This window comes from Eretmochelys imbricata, chromosome 1, assembly GCF_965152235.1.
Source record: "Eretmochelys imbricata isolate rEreImb1 chromosome 1, rEreImb1.hap1, whole genome shotgun sequence".
In the NCBI taxonomy this organism is placed as follows: Eukaryota; Metazoa; Chordata; order Testudines; family Cheloniidae; genus Eretmochelys; species Eretmochelys imbricata.
In genome coordinates, this window is record NC_135572.1 from 28,997,551 (window position 1) to 29,015,744 (window position 18,194).

Genomic DNA, 18,194 nt, shown 5'->3' on the forward strand with positions numbered 1-18,194 from the left:
TTTTGGTGATTTAAATGATAATAATTTTCTCCCATTTCTAGAATCTTTCAGTTTGTTGTTAAGCCAAACCAGGAGTTTAACAGGATCCTTGAAGTCCCCTAAACAGAGTTATTTTAATGTGAACGATCCAGTTTGTGCCTGTCTGTCTCCAACATTTGCTGACTTTCATAACCACTTTTATGCAACCCAGTTGAGTTGGACAACTCAGAATACAGGCATCTGAACAACAAGAAGGCTAAATTTTCATGTTGCTAAAACTGCTTTGCAATGAAAACGTCTAAGAATCGAATTGTTGTTTTTACCAATGATAAAAGCTAGAACATATCCTACTGGAGCCAGGACCCAGGCCAGCCCTCGTGTAGGGAGGTACACGATCTCAGACGTCCCATTGATGTAGCCACCTCCAACCCAAGTTGCTGGAAAAAAAGAAAAGCAGGAGGAAATTGAGAAAAAGAAGAAATCATATGGTTTTCCTTTACTTCAGAGCCACCATCATATTGTGTGCTAGAAGATAAGACATATGAAGCAGAAGCAAAGATAGAACTTCAAGAATATAATGTTACAGAGTGAATTTTCAAAGTGTGGGCCACTAAAGCTAGGCACCTAAATAAGTTGGCTGGTTTTCAGAGATGCTGAGTGCCTATCACTCAGTTCAGCAAAGCACTTAAACACAAGTACTTAAGTCTATCCCTACTCAGCAAGACACTTAGGAACTACTTAGCTACTAGAAAGGTTACACTGTATGTATCCGATGAAGTGAGCTGTAGCTCACGAAAGCTTATGCGCAAATAGATTGGTTAGTCTCTAAGGTGCCACAAGTATTCCTGTTCTTTTTGCGGATACAGACTAAAACGGCTGCTACTCTGAAACCGTTCTTTGATAAGTAATTCATGCTGGCCACTGATGTGATGCATGGTTCTGCAGTTGCTGCTCTTATTTAACCTGTATGGGACCATTAGGAGGATTAGTGAGGAGGAAAGGATTGAGGTGCTTTCAGCATGTAAATGACAGTAAGCAGTATTTTTCCATCCCGTCCAACTCTGGTGGTGCAGGCAAATGGCTTTTCTGGTGCCTGGTTGGCTTCAGTAGGAACTGTGGGAGCTCAGTGCCTCTGAAAATCAGGCTATTTCTTAGCTGTTGCAGCCTCTGCATTCTCCCAAGCAATGATTTTACACTTATCTTTCTGCTTTTCCCTCTTTCTGATGGGTGCCATAGCTTTGATAATGATCCTTAGCTGCCTTGGTTTCCCTTCTCTCACCTGAGTTTGTCTTCACAGCACCTTTCAGCCATGCCTCAGTATCCCTACCAGTATTGGGGTTTGCATCTGAGCCTTCTGGGTTCAAACCAGTTACATCATTTCCCAGCAATAGATCAAAAGGCATATCCTGCAGTATAACCACTGTCAGGTTCCCTGAACCTTCTCAAGCTTTTACAGTGATTTGGGTGTCAGTTTAACTTTTGCAGAAGAGGTTACAGGGCTTTCCCCATAAGTATGGGTGACCATAGGCACTGACTCCGTGGGTGTTCCGGGACTGGAGCACCCATGGGGAAAAATGGTGGGTGGTGAGCACCCATCGGTAGCCCCCCATCAGCTCCACTCCACCCTCCAGTGCCTCCTGCCCACCAGCAGGCCCGGCGGATCAGTGCCTCCCCCTCCCTTCCTGCACCTCCCGCCCACTGTGATCAGCTGTTTTACAGCATTCAGGAGCCTCTGGGGAGGATGGGGGAGGAGCGAGGACGGAGCGTGCTCAGGGGAAGGGGTGGAACTGGTTGGGAAGAGGTGGGGTGGGTGCAAGAAGAGGCGGGGTGGAGGTGGGGCCTTGGGGGAAAGGGCAGAGCAGGGGGGTCAAGCACCCCCCGGCACTTTGGAAAGTTTGTGCTGGTGAGGTGGCTATCTGATGTAACTCACAATTCATCTCAAAAGCATTTAATAACACATCCATGTCAGCCCCCTCCTATCGTGAGGCTAGGCAGCAGTTTAGAAAGGATGCAGTCTGAGAACCCTGGTATCTGAGGTCTGCCCCCACCTCCAGTATCCGGGTGCAACTGGAGCATTTTCTCCATTTCAAGTTCATGCTGATGCTCCTTTTCAGTCTGTACTTTCTCTTCCTGTTCATGTTGCCATTGCTGCTCCCAGTTTGCAAGTTGCTTGGCCTCAAAGTGCAACTTGTCTCTTTGAAGCTGCAGCTTTAACTCCTCAACCTGCAGTCTTTTCAATGCCAGCTGCTGATGAAGAGGAGAGCTTGGCCTAGATGGTGCTAACTTGCTGCTTCTGCCCATCCTCTAGGAGGTTGTTTCCAAGATCTTCCAGTCCTGTGGGGCTGTTCTGGTCTCCCTCTCCCTCAGCCTCCAGCAATCTGGGTGCACCTCTTGAGTCCCCTCCCAGTCGTGGGATATCAGTCTTTCTCTGGTCCTCGGAGTACAGTAGGCAAACCAGCTGGTCTTTGTCTGCTCTTGAGAGATTATCTGCTGCTCCCTGCATTACTGCACCAACTGACTTTTCCTTAGTTGCTCAGAACTCAATCTTCCCTGTTTTTTCCTATTCTTTCCTGAAAAGACGACAAGATATTTTTTTCTGTTGGCTTTTTTTCTACTACAATACTTGCTTTCCCTGTGTGATGTGATTATGTACACCACACTGGCAATGAAAGGGTTAATGTGCGCCTGAGAGGCCAATTATGCTCGCTGGCTGCACCTGAAGGGTGGGCCAGGTTTAATTAATGATGAAGCCCTGCTGGTGAAAGAGCTGAGCAGTGGCTATAAAAAAGGGAACTACCGAGTGGAGGGGGCTGTAGGTCTGGTTGTCAACATTGTGTTTCAAAAATAAGGGACTGTTTTCTTAGTACCCCTGCCCTACCCTCTCCTCCTGATATTAGTATTGACAATAAGCAGTACGCACCTACATTTGTCAGGGGTTATTTCTTGCTGCTTTTTTGCAGCACTCATCAGCTCCTGAGCTTGTTGCAGAGAGATGAAGAAATGAGGGACTGTTAGCAACCCTAGATGCAGGGAGAACTTTGTAGTCACTCTCTGGGTCTAGAGAGGTTGTGATGAGAAAGCCCAGGGGGAAAGCTGGGTCCTGAGATCATCTCCTGAGAAGTCTTGTAGGAGGTTAGGTTAGACACAGAGCAGCTACTGGGGTGAAGCAAGTTCTGGTGAGGAGCCCTGATAATAGGGCAGGATCTGGACTTCCAGGGAGAGAGCCCTGAGCCATGTTCATCTGATGATCAAAGAGGACATGAGAAACATGAAGCCTGCGGAGGGCAGAAGTGGATTTACATTTAGTTATGGATTTTGTTGTGGGATTCCAAGGGGAGGCCTGAGAGAAGGGTGAACTTAGAGAGGCTGTGGGAGAGGCCTGCTGACAGGCAAGCCTTCTTGAAGTCCAAAGAGTCAGCAGCAGCAAGAAATCTGGCAGAGTGAACCTTGACTCCCTGTCCTAGGGTCCCTGGACTGGAGACCAGTGTAGAGGGCGGCCCTGGGTTCCCCTATCAGCCCCTGATAAGGTGGTGTGAAACCCCTGAGAAAGGGATACGGGTGACTAAGAGCCCTGAGAGAAGGGTGTGTGGGCCATGGGGCCCAGAGTCAGGGCTGAAGACCTTTTGTAAGGACATTGGACAGCTGTTTATTGGACTTTATTACTCTGGAAGGGGTGGGACTGGCATGAGGGCCGAGTTGTGAGAAGAGGCAGACTGCTGTAGGACCAGAGCAAGTGTTGGTGGGGAGCATTAGATAAGGAGAGAGCTGGTACGTCCAACCACGAGGGGGCACTCTAGTGGTGAGTTTGCTCTTCTAAACCCTGCTATTCGCACTTGCTGAAAATTCACCACTGTTGTGATCCCAAACCACTGTAAACCTTGTTTTGCCAGGCTGGGAACTAGCGATCAAAAGCGCTGGGGATGGGCAGAGGGTTCACTTGTCGGCAGACAGGCTGGCCGAGACGGGCCCTTTGGAGGAGACTGAAGGAATTGGGCCTCACATCTCCAGGGAATCATCAGCCTTAGGGAAGAACTAGAACTTGCAGTACGCTCTGTTGTATTTTAAGAGACGTTTTCTCTGAAGGACTTTTGTTCTAAATCAGTGCTTCTCAGTCTTTCCAGACTAGCGTACCCCTTTCAGGAGTCTGAAGCCCGAGCCCTGCCAGCCGGGGCTGAAGCATGTAACTTAGCTTCGCCGGGCCCCCTGTGGCTTGGGGCCCTAGGCAATTGCCCTGCTTGCCCCCCTAATGTCAGCCCTGCACTTGCAACCCCCTTAAAGCTATCCTGTGACACCCGCCCCCCTAGGGTTTGCAACCTCCGGTTTGAGAAACATTTCTCTAGATGAGTTGATGTACCCCTGGAAGACCTCTGCATCACCACTGTCATTGCCTCATAGGGTTGCCAACAGTCCTTTATTTCTTCATCTCTGCACAACAAGATCGGGAGTTGCTGAGTGCTACAAAGAGCAGCAAGAAATACCCCTGGTGAATGTAGGTGAATACTGCTTATTATTACCATTATTATTAATAATAACCATGAAGATAATAATGATGATAATAATGGGAGGAGGGTGGGGCATGGGTGCTAAGAAAACAGTCCCTTATTTTTGAAATACAATGTTGGCAACCTTAATTTGTCCCAGAAGGAATAGAACTGCAGAGTCTGAGCAGTCAGACCTGCTCTGGTGATTGTGGCTGACACACCAGGAGCTGCAGCCCAGCACCTGGTCTGAGAGTGGGAGAACCCATGTTTCCACACTACGGCCATTACTTCTTTCTCAGACCTAGAAGGTGTGCTTGGAGAGACCAGGAGGTGTATCACATGCAATTAGTTCAGTAACCATGACACTAAGCACCTCTGAAAATCAGGCCACTTCTATTTAGGTATCTAAATATGAATTTAAATGCCTACCTTGAGGAACCCATGTCTGAGAACTTTGGCATATTGTCCAACTATTTTTTTAATGAATAAGAGCAAAAAATGACTGAAAAATAAAGGCTTTTGTTGAGAAACAAAGCAGCTATGAGAGTGCCGATCATTTATTAAATATCTGAAATCATCAGCAATGGCCATCATAGAAGGTTGTCTAAATTCTGCTGTCAGACCACTCACACAGCTGTGAGGGATCCCAGTCCCCCAGCACAGATCCTTGCCTTACCTGTCTTGGCAGCTACAGACGCAGCTCCACCTCCCCACATTCTCCCAGCAGGAGGCACCAAATAATCTGAATGTAGGCACAACATCAGATGCTTAAACATTATACACAAAAAACTTTGTGATGAAACAGGTAAGGTTTCTACACAGCAACATAACTCTCACAACCCATAGAAGCAAGGATATGAAAATTTAAGTACCCTAACAGTACCTACTCACTGGCACAAACCTCACAACTACCATACACACATTTATACACTCATGTCTCTGATGTGGTTATGAGGCCAAATCTCATTTTAGGATACCCTATATCTGAACAGGGATGAGGTAGTCTGATAGTAGTGATGGACAGGATAAAGAAATGTGAAAATAATGGAATAGAACATCCTGACCACTGAATTTCTGAACTTCCAGTTTCAGTTCTTCAAAATATTTCAATGCCCTATAGAAGTGCTATCCAGTGAAGTAGTACTTTGAATCAGGTTTTAAATGCTGCCCGCAAGATGGATTCCCATTTCCTTTCATCCTACTTGGTAGGCAAACAAGGGAGTAAAATTTTAATTGGTTCCTTCCTATCCCTAGTTCAGGTAACTCTTTTTTAAATCTGCCTCTGGGTGGTTCTATTGAACCTTCTGTTTACTTGCTCCAGGTATGGTTGGATCAATTTGCTGAAGTTCTATTAACCAATCAGAGAGGTGGAAAAGACCCTGTTAAGTCATTTAAGGCTCAAATGTATGAATGACTGATGCCTTTCATTGACTGCAATGGGCACTGAGGAGTCTTGACACTTTGCAGGAGGTACTTGGGGGAGATTTCCAAGGCGTTCACTGTTGGGCGCCTAACTCCCCTTTGTGCCTTTGGAAATCTCCCCCTCAGTGTCTTGCAGGATCAGGCCATAGTCAATGTTCCTGCTATGCAATGTTCCCTTCAGTTTATTTTCTAAGGCTTTGTCCAGTTTTGAACATCTGTATTCGCCAATGGGATCCGGTCCACTCTACTTGGGAGGCTGTTCCACAGTCTCAGTGGGAAGACATTCTGCCTGATATTCAATCTTATTTGTCATTTCTCCTAGTGAATAGAGGGCCCAACTTATTTTATTACACTTATGTGTAAGAACTGAGTAGAATTTTCAACAGGTTGGGATGGTGAAGCCGGTATGTGTTTCAGTGGCAGACAGACACTTGTATTTTGTATAACACCACTCCTCATTTACACAGCAGCTTTCTTCTGAAGATGTCAAAACACTTCACAGAGGTAGCTAAAATACTGTCTGTTATGGAGTCGAGAACAGAAACCATGATACTTAGTCCCGTGACCCTAACCCCTAGACGACAATGCCTCCAGGGTATAAGAGAGAGAAGGGGGAGGATTTCTGACACAGTATCCTGTGCTACTGGAAAAAAGAGCAAACTAAGAGCGCCAATAAAATTAAAGTAGGTGCATAGAAGAACAATTCCTGTCGCCAAAAAAACTGAAACTAAATACATGTAGAGGACAGCTCCTTAGGTTAATTATATAAGGAGAATACACAACAGAATTTAAGAAACTCTTACTGGTCTAAAATATAGATTAAAACCTAGAACAGGAATTAATATTAAGAAACAAACTCACCAGTTGTGGTGAATAATCCCACAAAAATGTTCATATTTCTGCCTCCCACCATGGCAACCTCGCTTCGGTTTGCATTCTTCTCCTCCTTTTTGGTTTTCCAAGCAGCCCAAATCCCAGTTGCCAACATTATCACATAGAACACAATTGTGGCTACCAGACCGGGGATGTTTAGAGCCATTTTCTGCAGCTGTATTATAAAATAATTCTGATCACCAGGACTAACGCAAAGCACCTCATAGAAGATTAAAAGTCTTATGATTGGAAAAGCATTAAGGGGTTTTGTTTTGTTTTTTATATACAAATGCCCTATTGTGGTGAATTAGCTCACTTTGAATTCCTGCTGAGTTGTAAGAACCCAAAGGAAGAAATAACAGTGGTCTCCCAAAGTGATAGGAATGATTACATGATCCAAAAGCTGACGTGCACTCAGCATGCCCCAGACTGGCACCAAGAGAAACATGCTCTCTCCCTTCAGACTCTCACCCTCTTTTCAGACTCCGCCCTCAGTGAAAAAATAGCCAGTCCTGCATCAGTAAATAGGACAAAGAGAAGAGACATTTCTTGGCTAAGGCCTAAATCCTGCTGTTATTAAAGTCAGTGGGAGCTTTGCTAACGACTTAAATGACAGCAGAATCCAGCCCCCCATCAGCTGGGAAATGACACAGACTATGAAATATGCACAAAATGAATTCAAAATAAGACATCAAAGAATTTACAAATGATTATCTTGAATGTGGTACTTGAGTAAAGTACCAGACTGATGGCCTGATCCAAGGCACATAGACATCAATGGGAGTCTTTGCAATGAGTATAAAAGAGTATAAAAATATTGCTCGGGCATGTAGGAATGAAATCAGGAGGGCCAAATCACACCTGGAGCTGCAGCTAGCAAGAGATGTTAAGAGTAATAAGAAGGGTTTCTTCAGGTATGTTGGCAACAAGAAGAAAGCCAAGGAAAGTGTGGGCCCCTTACTGAATGAGGGAGGCAACCTAGTGACAGAGGATGTGGAAAAAGCTAATGTACTCAATGCTTTTTTTGCCTCTGTCTTCACGAACAAGGTCAGCTCCCAGACTGCTGCCCTGGGCATCACAGCATGGGGAGTAGGTGGCCAGCCCTCTATGGAGAAAGAAGTGGTTAGGGACTATTTAGAAAAGCTGGACGTGCACAAGTCCATGGGACTGGACGCGTTGCATCTGAGAATGCTAAAGGAATTGGCGGCTGTGATTGCAGAGCCATTGGCCATTATCTTTGAAAACTCATGGCGAATGGGGGAAGTCCCGGATGACTGGAAAAAGGCTAATGTAGTGCCAATCTTTAAAAAAGGGAAGAAGGAGGATCCTGGGAACTACAGGCCAGTCAATCTCACCTCAGTCCCCGGAAAAATCATGGAGCAGGTCCTCAAGGAATCAATCCTGAAGCACTTACACGAGAGGAAAGTGATCAGGAACAGTCAGCATGGATTCACCAAGGGAAGGTCATGCCTGACTAATCTAATCGCCTTCTATGATGAGATTACTTGTTCTGTGGATGAAGGGAAAGCAGTGGATGTATTGTTTCTTGACTTTAGCAAAGCTTTTGACACGGTCTCCCACAGTATTCTTGTCAGCAAATTAAAGAAGTATGGGCTGGATGAATGCACTATAAGGTGGGTAGAAAGTTGGCTAGATTGTCGGGCTCAACAGGTAGTGATCAATGGCTCCATGTCTAGTTGGCAGCCGGTATCAAGTGGAGTGCCCCAAGGGTCGGTCCTGTGGCCGGTTTTGTTCAATATCTTCATAAATGATCTGGAGGATGGTGTGGATTGCACTCTCAGCAAATTTGCAGATGATACTAAACTAGGAGGAGTGGTAGATACGCTGGAGGGCAGGGATAGGATACAGAGGGACCTAGACAAATTGGAGGATTGGTCCAAAAGAAATCTGATGAGGTTCAACAAGGATAAGTGCAGGGTCCTGCACTTAGATGGAAGAACCCAATGCACCGCTACAGACTAGGGACCGAATGGCTATGCAGCAGTTCTGTGGAAAAGGACCTAGGTGTGACAGTGGATGAGAAGCTGGATATGAGTCAACAGTGTGTCCTTGTTGCCAAGAAGGCCAATGGCATTTTGGGCTGTATAAGTAGGGGCATAGCCAGCAGATCGAGGGATGTGATCGATCCCCTCTATTCGACATTGGTGAGGCATCATCTGGAGTACTGTATCCAGTTTTGGGCCCCGCACTACAAGAAGGATGTGGATAAATTGGAGAGAGTCCAGCGAAGGGCAACAAAAATGATTAGGGGTCTGGAACGCATGATTTATGAGGAGAGGCTGAGGGAACTGGGATTGTTTAGTCTGCAGAAGAGAAGAATGAGGGGGGATTTGATAGCTGCTTTCAACTACCTGAGAGGTGGTTCCAAAGAGGATGGTTCTAGACTATTCTCAGTGGTAGAAGAGGACAGGACAAGGAGTAATGGTCTCAAGTTGCAGTGTGGGAGGTTTAGGTTGGATATTAGGAAAAACTTTTTCACTAGGAGGGTGGTGAAACACTGGAATGCGTTACCTAGGGAGGTGGTAGAATCTCCTTCCTTAGAGGTTTTTAAGGTCAGGCTTGGATGATTTAGTTGGGGATTGGTCCTGCTTTGAGCAGGGGGTTGGACTAGATGACCTCCTGAAGTCCCTTCCAACCCTGATATTCTATGATTCAATGATCTCAGTGGACTTTGCATCAAGTCTTCAGAGACTCCAGTCCTCTGTCCCCAGAAGAGATATAGCAAGGCAAGGTTTCCCCAGCCTGCACTGCCAATGTGCTCATCCTGAGCAGAAGGGATCAGACTGTCCTTCCAACGTCTGTCTTTTTAATTGTCATGGGATGAAATGTTTATGGAAGGGAAAAAGTCAATTTAAATTCACTTTGAAATCTGAACGAATATTCTCTGACTATTTCCCCACCCTATTTCCATCTCTATTTGTGAATAATCTGAAAAAAAAAGAAAAAAAAAAGCTTAAAGTAATACTGCATTCAGAAAACTATTTCAAATTTGTGAGCCAGTTTTCCCCACATGTAATTAAACATCATATTGCTTTCAAGGGCTAGTCCATGTAATATAAAATAATAGATGATAGATGGTTTAAAGCTAAAGATAAGCTTGTTTCCTGAGGTATAGAACAGAAGACTTGGCTGACATAAGTGAGTGTCCTAGTCAGTTCGGGGTGAGATTTTTCAAAAGCACCTAAATCACTTAGATATATAAGTCCTACTGACTTTCAATAGGACTTGTGCTCCTAGGTCACTTAGGCTCCTAATTGCAGTTGAACTGATGTTTACTTTCAGATCAGCCTGAATATTCAATTTCAATTTAATGATCACCATGTCTCTACTCTACAATAGTTAAAAACCTTGATATCCCAAAATATTAAATAGTGTTTCAAGAACTGTGCTGTCATAGCAATGGAAAAATAGATATTACAAAAGAGAGCCAGGAGTCTTGGTATTTTATACTGTTCAAACCATAATCTGTGATATCCCTGCCTCCTCCAAAATCTCTGAGTCAGGGTTTTAATTAACAGCTGAAGGTATGAAGATTTAAATTCACTTTAATTAAAACCAGCTATAAATAAATTAGTGTGTTTTAAATTCAAATCAGAAAACAATGGCCTTACTTTCTTAATTATGTTTTACATTTATAGAGCACCATTTATCCCCAAGAGCTTTACTATTTATCTAATCTCTATAATCAATCACCATTGAAATGCAATAAAGCAACTGGCTTGTAGTGGGAGAGAGGTTGAATTTGGCTAAGGGCAGTAGATCCCACCCCACCCATTCTTGGAAGGTGAGATACAAGATCTTTACTGAAAAGAAAAGGAGTACTTGTGGCACCTTAGAGACTAACCAATTTATTTGAGCATAAGCTTTCATGAGCTAGTGCTCAAGTGAGTAGCTCACGAAAGCTTATGCTCAAATAAATTGGTTTGTCTCTAAGGTGCCACAAGTACTCCTTTTCTTTTTGCGAATACAGACTAACACGGCTGTTACTCTGAAAGATCTTTACTGTTTGTGCAAAGCTGATAGGTTCTCAGTTTTCAAAGTCTCCCAAGAAAACATCACACCCAGTAAAGCTGCCAGGTTCTCTGTTTGGGCCTGATCCGGCATACTCTCACCCATGTGACTATTCCAATTGATTTCAAAGGGACTGCTCACCTGAATAAATGGGGGAGACAAGGTGAGTCAGGTAAATAACTTTTATTGGACCAACTTCTATTGGTGAAAGAGACAAGCTTTCAAGTTCCACAGAGCTCTTCTTCAAGTCTGGGCTAAACAATAAAGGTTTTTAAGATTGGACCTTTACCCATGATACCGCGGAAAAGTGAGAGACCAAATTGATAATAGTGTGATTTGAACCTGTGATTCCAGCGAGTATCTTTCATCTCTAAATTTTTAGACCAGATGCATCAGCATGGTACCTGAGCACCTTAAGAGTTCACTTTTTCTGGCTTAATATGAAGTCCAGAGTGAGTCCCTAAATCATTCTGCACCGCAGTTTCCCCATCTGTAAATGGGAATAACAACACTCACCACCTTCCTCAGGGGGTGTTCGGGGGACTGATTAATATCTGTACAATGCTTTGAAAATGGGAAGTGTGATATAAGCATTAAAGAGTGTTGCAAGTGATTGTATCTTTGTAATTTACAGTGAAGTTGGGTCTTCATAAGTGGAAAACCCCCATTTCCCTCTGCTTATACCAGCAGCATAAAATGTATAGCAAGTTCGTAGGCCTGAAATATGCCAGGTGTGTCAAGTGAATTCAGATCTTTACATTGCTTAAGAGGTTTAGGTTTTAAGGTTGTGTTAACTTAGTGGAGATTGTGGCTCCCGAAAACCTTCAGTAGTGTTCTGTGTAAAAGTATGCTGAGCTGAAATTTCAAGTCTGTCCTTGGAAAGTTATGACTATCCCAGTATGATGTCATCAGTAGGTTAAATGTTTAAGGTCCTGGATGTTCTTTTTTTTTTTCTTCTTTCAAATAGGATATGGAAGTGGAACAACAGCAAAAGGAGAACAACTTGGTAGCCAGCAATAGACATAATCATATTTTATTAAAAGGCATTCATAGAATCATAGAATATCAGGGTTAGAAGGGACCTTAGGAGGTCAGCTAGTCCAACCCCCTGCTCAAAGCAGGACCAATCCCCAACTGAATCATCCCAGCCAGGGCTTTGTCAAGCCTGACCTTAAAAACTTCTAAGGAAGGAGATTCCACCACCTCCCTAGTAACGCATTCCAGTGTTTCACCACCCTCCTAGCGAAAAAGTTTTTCCTAATATCCAACCTAAACCTCCCCCACTGCAACTTGAGACCATTGCTTCTTGTTCTGTCCTCTTCTACCACTGAGAATAATCTAGAACCATCCTCTTTGGAACCCTCTTTCAGGTAGTTGAAAGCAGGTATCAAATCCCCCCTCATTCTTCTCTTCTGCAGACTAAACAATCCCAGTTCCCTCAGCCTCTCCTCATAAGTCATGTGTTCCAGTCCCCTAATGATTTTTGTTGCCCTTTGCTGGATGTTTTCCAATTTTTCCACATCCTTCTTGTAGTGTGGAGCCCAAAACTGGACACAGTACTCCAGATGATGCCTCACCAATGTCGAATAGAGGGGAACGATCACGTCCCTCGATATGCTGGCAATGCCCCTACTTACATCCCAAAATGCCATTAGTCTTCTTGGCAACAAGGGCACACTGCTGACTCATATCCAGCTTCTCGTCCACTGTAATCCCTAGGTCCTTTTCTGCAGAACTGCTGCTTAGCCATTCGGTCCCTAGTCTGTAGCAGTGCATGGGATTCTTCTCTCCTAAGTGCAGGACTCTGCACTTGTCCTTGTTGAACCTCATCAGATTTCTTTTGGCCCAATCCTCTAATTTGTCTTGGTCCCTCTGTATTCTATCCCTACCCTCCAGCATATCTACCTCTCCTCCCAGTTTAGTGTCATCTGCAAACTTGCTGAGGGTGCAATCCACACCATCCTCCAGATCATTAATGAAGATATTGAACAAAACCGGCCTGAGGACCGGTGCTTGGGGCACTCCACTTGATACCGGCTGCCATTCTTCTTGCCTTCCAGCTAAATGTGCCACAGAGTGGTCCAGTGAAATGGATACTGGCCAGGGAGCTGAGTTCTAGTCCTGCTTGTGTCATCACTTAGTTCTGTGACCACCACGCCACTTAATCTCACTTTGCCCTTGGTTCCCTATCTGTAAAACAGGGGTAACGATGCTTTTACCCAGCATTGTAAAATTAATGAATGTGAAGTGCTGTGTGTGTTCTGAATATAGCTGTAATCTGACATGGTAATTCCATGTTTGCTGTTCTCCCTGCAACTATTATGGAACTGCAGTGAGAACAAGCAGATTTCTACTACAAGGCCAGCCCCTGTTCTACCTCCAAACCACAGTGCTAGCATGCTAATGGTTCTTTCTACCTAGCCCCTTCCCCAAAGAGATGAATGCTTATTCCAAGCAAATGTAGCCCTTTGTAGCCCACTGCTGGATGCACAGCCCAAGAGTTGGTGTAGAGTCTTATTCCTCACATCTTGCCCCAACACCTTTTATACTGATTGGGGGAATAGTCAATGTCTCCAGAAGTGGTGTGTATGTTTGCCGAGGGAGTTAAGACAAGAGTTGATGGAAGAATTTGTGATGGAGCCTAGCCAGGGCCAGGGTAAAGGAGCGGATATCTCAATTTCATAGGGGCACTGGGGTTATTGTTAGCAACACATACAGGGACAAAGCTCAGTTGCTACTGTTGAGTTAATTTTGGTGGAGCAAATGGGCTCAGAGAGTCAAAGGTGTTAACATGGACCCTGTCACTGTACAGCACTAAACAGTTAAACAAGGTTCGGGGTTTTGAGTACATCAATCTTGGCCTGTTAGTTCCATGGTGAATACTTCATTAAAATCTTTATTACCTCATTACATATACAGAATAAGAGGGAAAAACAGCAAAAGCATTTTAAATGTAAAATATTAAGTCAGGCTTTCATTTTAACAGCATCCTTTATTGGCTTTCCCTGTAGTTGTATCCACTGTATATAAGGAAACCACCATTTGACAGTATGTTCAAGGGTGCTAAAGGTGGTAATAACGATCCTTTCTGGAAGGAAAAGAGAAAAAGATAATTGCGATAGGCTGGAGCTGTTGTTAAGTCTGATCCTGCTTCCTTGAAGACAAACGCACACAAAAGGCCGGGGAGTATAGACGCCGACTCCGTGGGTGCTCAGCACTCACCGGCAGCCAGCTCCTTCCCCTCTCCCTCCCCCAAGGGCCTCCCGCCTGTTGGCGGTCCCACCAATCAACTCCTCCTGCTCCCTCCCAGGGCCTTCTGCCCTCCGCGATCAGCTGTTCAGCAGCGTGCAGGAGGCCCTGGGGGGAGAGGGAGGAGCCGGGACGGGGCATGCTTGGTGGAAGGGACAGAACTGAGTGGGAAGGGGTGAGGGCGGAGCAGGGGTGGGAAGAGGCAGGGTGGGAGCTTGAACCTGGGGGAAGGGGTGGAGTGGGGGTGGGGCCTGGGGCTGAGCGGGGGTTCAGCACCCCTCGGGAAAGGAGGAAGCCAGCGCCTGTGCAGGGGAGAGAAAAGAACACTAAAGATAGAAAATGCAGCTTCCACCTTTGGACCTGACTTGTAGTTCTAAATTGTAACCTCAGGGTGGAGAAGCCTGGGTACAGCGTATTGTCTTTTCAGACACCCCAAGATCTGGCAAACTTGCATCAGGCTGTCAAATGTGGTGCTTTTAGCTGCCTCTCTGGTCATGGGCTCACAGGAGTGTTGCAAAAGATGCAGTTTTCTTGGCTGGCTAAGCCAGACTCCTCATAAACAGTGTCCTGCTTTGAGCAGGGGGTTGGACTAGATGACCTCCTGAGGTCCCTTCCAACCCTGATATTCTATGATTCTATGATAGAAGGAATAAGGTGGAGAAGGAAAAGGACACATGAGGGAGGGGAGCTGGCAGGAACCCAAGTCTCACATTCCAGGTGTTGTTCAGGACTTAGCCAAAACTGGTGGAGGTGACTGTGTCATCTGGGTCTCACTCTCTGGCCCAGTCTAACCAGAACGCCTTTTCAGATCAGGACGATAAAGGCCCAATGGTGTTACAACGGATTCTGAGGCTGGGGCGTCATTTGCTATGAAGCAAGGGGGGGCAGTTGTCTCCTCCCAGACTGTTCATAAGTCTGCGTGCTCCATTATATCTTCCACTTTTGTGGGGGAGGTTGGGGTGGGTGGGTGGAGGAGACTCTGCAGGTTACAATTTATTCACATAAAATGTTTTATGCTGATGCAGCTTTGCCCCAACCCCCAGATTTATCTGAAATGACACCTCTGCCCAGGGTCCCAGGAGATGGTGACTGCCATGGTGGTAAAACTCATTCCTTCCAGTCCAACCATCCTGCTCCTGGCATCACAATTCCCTCCAAAGTCTCTTTTTTGTAAGGCCCTTAAAAGGGGGTGGTGGGTAGAATGTTGTATCCCCTCATTATTTCATCCACCGTTAGGCCTCATTTCCAACACACCAATTTTGGCCCATTTCCAATTCCACCCTCCTTTTGTTTACCACAGATAATCTCATCACAGTCCTTGGGTGGTATCTGCAGACCTTTCTGTTTGGACTAATTCAGGCTGGCTGTCTTTAACTGTGGCTGACTTTTATAAACAATTGTATGTAAGAGGCTGAGTTGGACTTTTGTTACCTTGGACAACTTAGAGTACAGGCCTGTGCACAACACCATACCCTGATGTGGTACTGGGATAAAAGCATTAAACATATTAGTGTTTGTGGGGAGGGGTACTCACAGGGCAAAGCAAGGCAGAGCTGGGGGCTGGGCAGAAGGGCATTAGATGTGGTTTTAGTTGGTCAGCTTTGATACCTGGTATGGGAAAAGTTTTTAAGTGTTTACATTTTTTTCTTTAGTTTGTGGGCTACTAGGGCCAAAAGGTACTCTCCCCTTATTGTGGGAGGATGGAGAAGGCCAGGATGCTGGTGGTAAGTCTTGTGTAATAGGAAAAGAGCAGAAAGGAATGGTGCTCAAAGCAGATGCCCTTCTGCTGCTAGTTTCATGTGATTGCAGAAGCAGCAAATGTCGCTAGTGGGAACTATCCTCCATATAGGGACCTGATCCAACTTCCATATGAGGGACAGGCAACCGTGGAGTCTAGAAAGGAAATAACATGCCAGGATCTGTCCCCAAGTTGCCAAGATTCACCATTTTATTGCAAGTCTCACAATGTTTGGTGTTTTTTCCTAAAACCCCAGCTACTGGAGTCATGTGACTATATGAGACCCCCAACTTTAATTTTGTTTAAAAAGTAAATTTCTAGTCTTCGTGGTTGCAGTGAAAAGCTTGTGTTTTAACTCTGATGATTTTTAAGCCAGTCATGATTTGGGGTTGGCAATACTGCAAACCTGATCATTAGAATTGGGTGAGAGAGTTTATCTTGCAATCAGAATGACAGGTCCTTGCATGATGATTGTTTTTTAGTTAACACGCAGCCTAACTGGCTCCCAGTGTAGCTTTGAATTGATGCTAACCACAACTTACGTGAATCTTAAAGCCTGGATTCTTTTGCTTTCTAAAGGAAACCAAAAACACCCATGCAGTTTGGTATCTTAATTAGAGCAAATCTCCTCCATTCAAAGCATTTTCCACAGTTAGGATGATTCATTTTGGGTTGAAGAAAAACAGACAAGCCAAGAGAGAGCATAAAAAACTCCCATCAGATATGGTTTATCTGGTAGTTTTTCAGTCTACTTCCTCTTCTGTCCCGCTTCGCCTCTTGCTCATCCATCTAGGCAGATTGTGACAAGACTGGCAAGTCTAATTAGCTCTTTGTGTCCACTGATTGACATTCTTCAGTAGCAATTGCAGGCTATAAGTGGATGTAAAGTCCCTTAGTTCACAAAAGCACCAGGAATATTTGCTTAAGTCTTCATTTGCAGTAAGACACCTTGCTTACACGGCTCTTGAGGGCAGGAGCCACCTCTTAGTTATGTCTTTACAATCCCTAGCACAATGAGGGTCCTAAGGCCCCTAGGAGCTACCATGTAAATAGTAATATTACCTGGCTAGCTTTTTCAAGTTCCCTACTAGAAGAGAAAGTTAAGTTTCTAGGCCACAAGCCTTGTTTCTTTATCAACAGCAAATTAGAAAGAGAATATGGAAAGACATGATCAGGTTGGAGGCCAGGTCTGTGAAGGTTTGGGTTAGGTTCAGAGAGGTCCAATTGTTTATGCAGTTTAAGCCAGGACACTGCAGACTTCATCTGAGTAAACTAAGATGATAATCAATAGCACTTGGTCACATAAATGTTATTTGCATTTTAAGACTGTATATTAATAACAACTAAGGAAGAGGTCTCTTTCCAAGAAACTTTTCCTCTGTGTAGCATAACTTTATCATGGCTGGGATCACAGAAGTGGGAAGTAGATGGTGCAGCAAGTTGGTAATAGACTTTTACCTCTACGGCTGTCTTTCCAATACAGTCAGATCAGGAATGAGTAGGGCCCTACCAAATTCATGGCCATGAAAAATGCACCACGGACTATGAAATCTGGTCTCCCCCCCCATGAAATATGGTCTTTTGTGTATTTTTACCCTTTTACAGATTTCACAAGGGAGACCAGCGTTTCTCAAATTGGCGGTCTTGACCCAAAAGGGAGTTGAAGGGGGGTCACAAGGTTATTTTAGGGGGTGGGTTGCAGTATTACCACCCTTACTTCTATGCTGCCTTCAGAGCTGGATGGCCAGAGAGCAGTGGCTGTTGGCCAGATGCCCAGCTCTGAAGGCAGCATCCCGCCAGCAGCATTGCAGAAGTAAGGTTGGCAATACCATACCATGCCATCCTTACTTCTGCACTGCTGCTGCTGGCCGTGGCTTTGCCTTCAGATCTGGGCTCCCAGCCAGCAGCTGCCGCTCTCCAGCTGCCCAGCACTGAAGGCAGCCACCACCAGCAGCAGCAGTGCAGAAGTAAGGAGTAAGAAGAAGTAAGAAGTAACAGTACCACAACCCCCCCCCTACAATAACAATGCCTTTTTAGATCAGGATCCCTACAATTACAACACCATGACATTTCAGATTTAAATAGCTAAAATAATGAAATTTACAATTTTAAAAATCCTATGACTGTGAAATTGACCAAAATGGACTGTGAGTTTGGTAGGGCCCTAGTAATGATGAAGAATCCTTATGTGACTGATGTTCAGAGAACCTATACACAAAGAGTTGGTCTAAATATAGATCCTAGTTGACATGCGTCAACTGTCCATGTTAGCCACCAGGATGGTTAGCAGGCTCAGTGGTAAGGCTAAGGATTGAGATTGTTTGTGTCAATTACATTACCTTCTTTGTGGGTAATATGTTTGTATCTTTATATGGTAACCGAGATTTAATGGTAATTATCCATGTCTAGTGCCTTCTATG

General features: G+C 44.8%; 1 protein-coding gene across 1 annotated transcript in view; it reads right to left on the reverse strand.

Moving 5' to 3' along the window:
* Positions 1-6,921, reverse strand: part of LOC144272643 (high-affinity choline transporter 1-like) — a 31,582-nt gene extending 24,661 nt beyond the window's left edge. The window contains exons 1-2 of the mRNA XM_077834461.1: positions 6,744-6,921; positions 303-416 (exon numbers count right to left, since the gene is read on the reverse strand). Coding sequence (XP_077690587.1) covers positions 303-416; positions 6,744-6,921 — 292 coding nt within the window. The remainder of the gene's footprint in view (positions 1-302; positions 417-6,743) is intronic.
* Between the last annotated feature and the right edge of the window lie 11,273 nt (positions 6,922-18,194).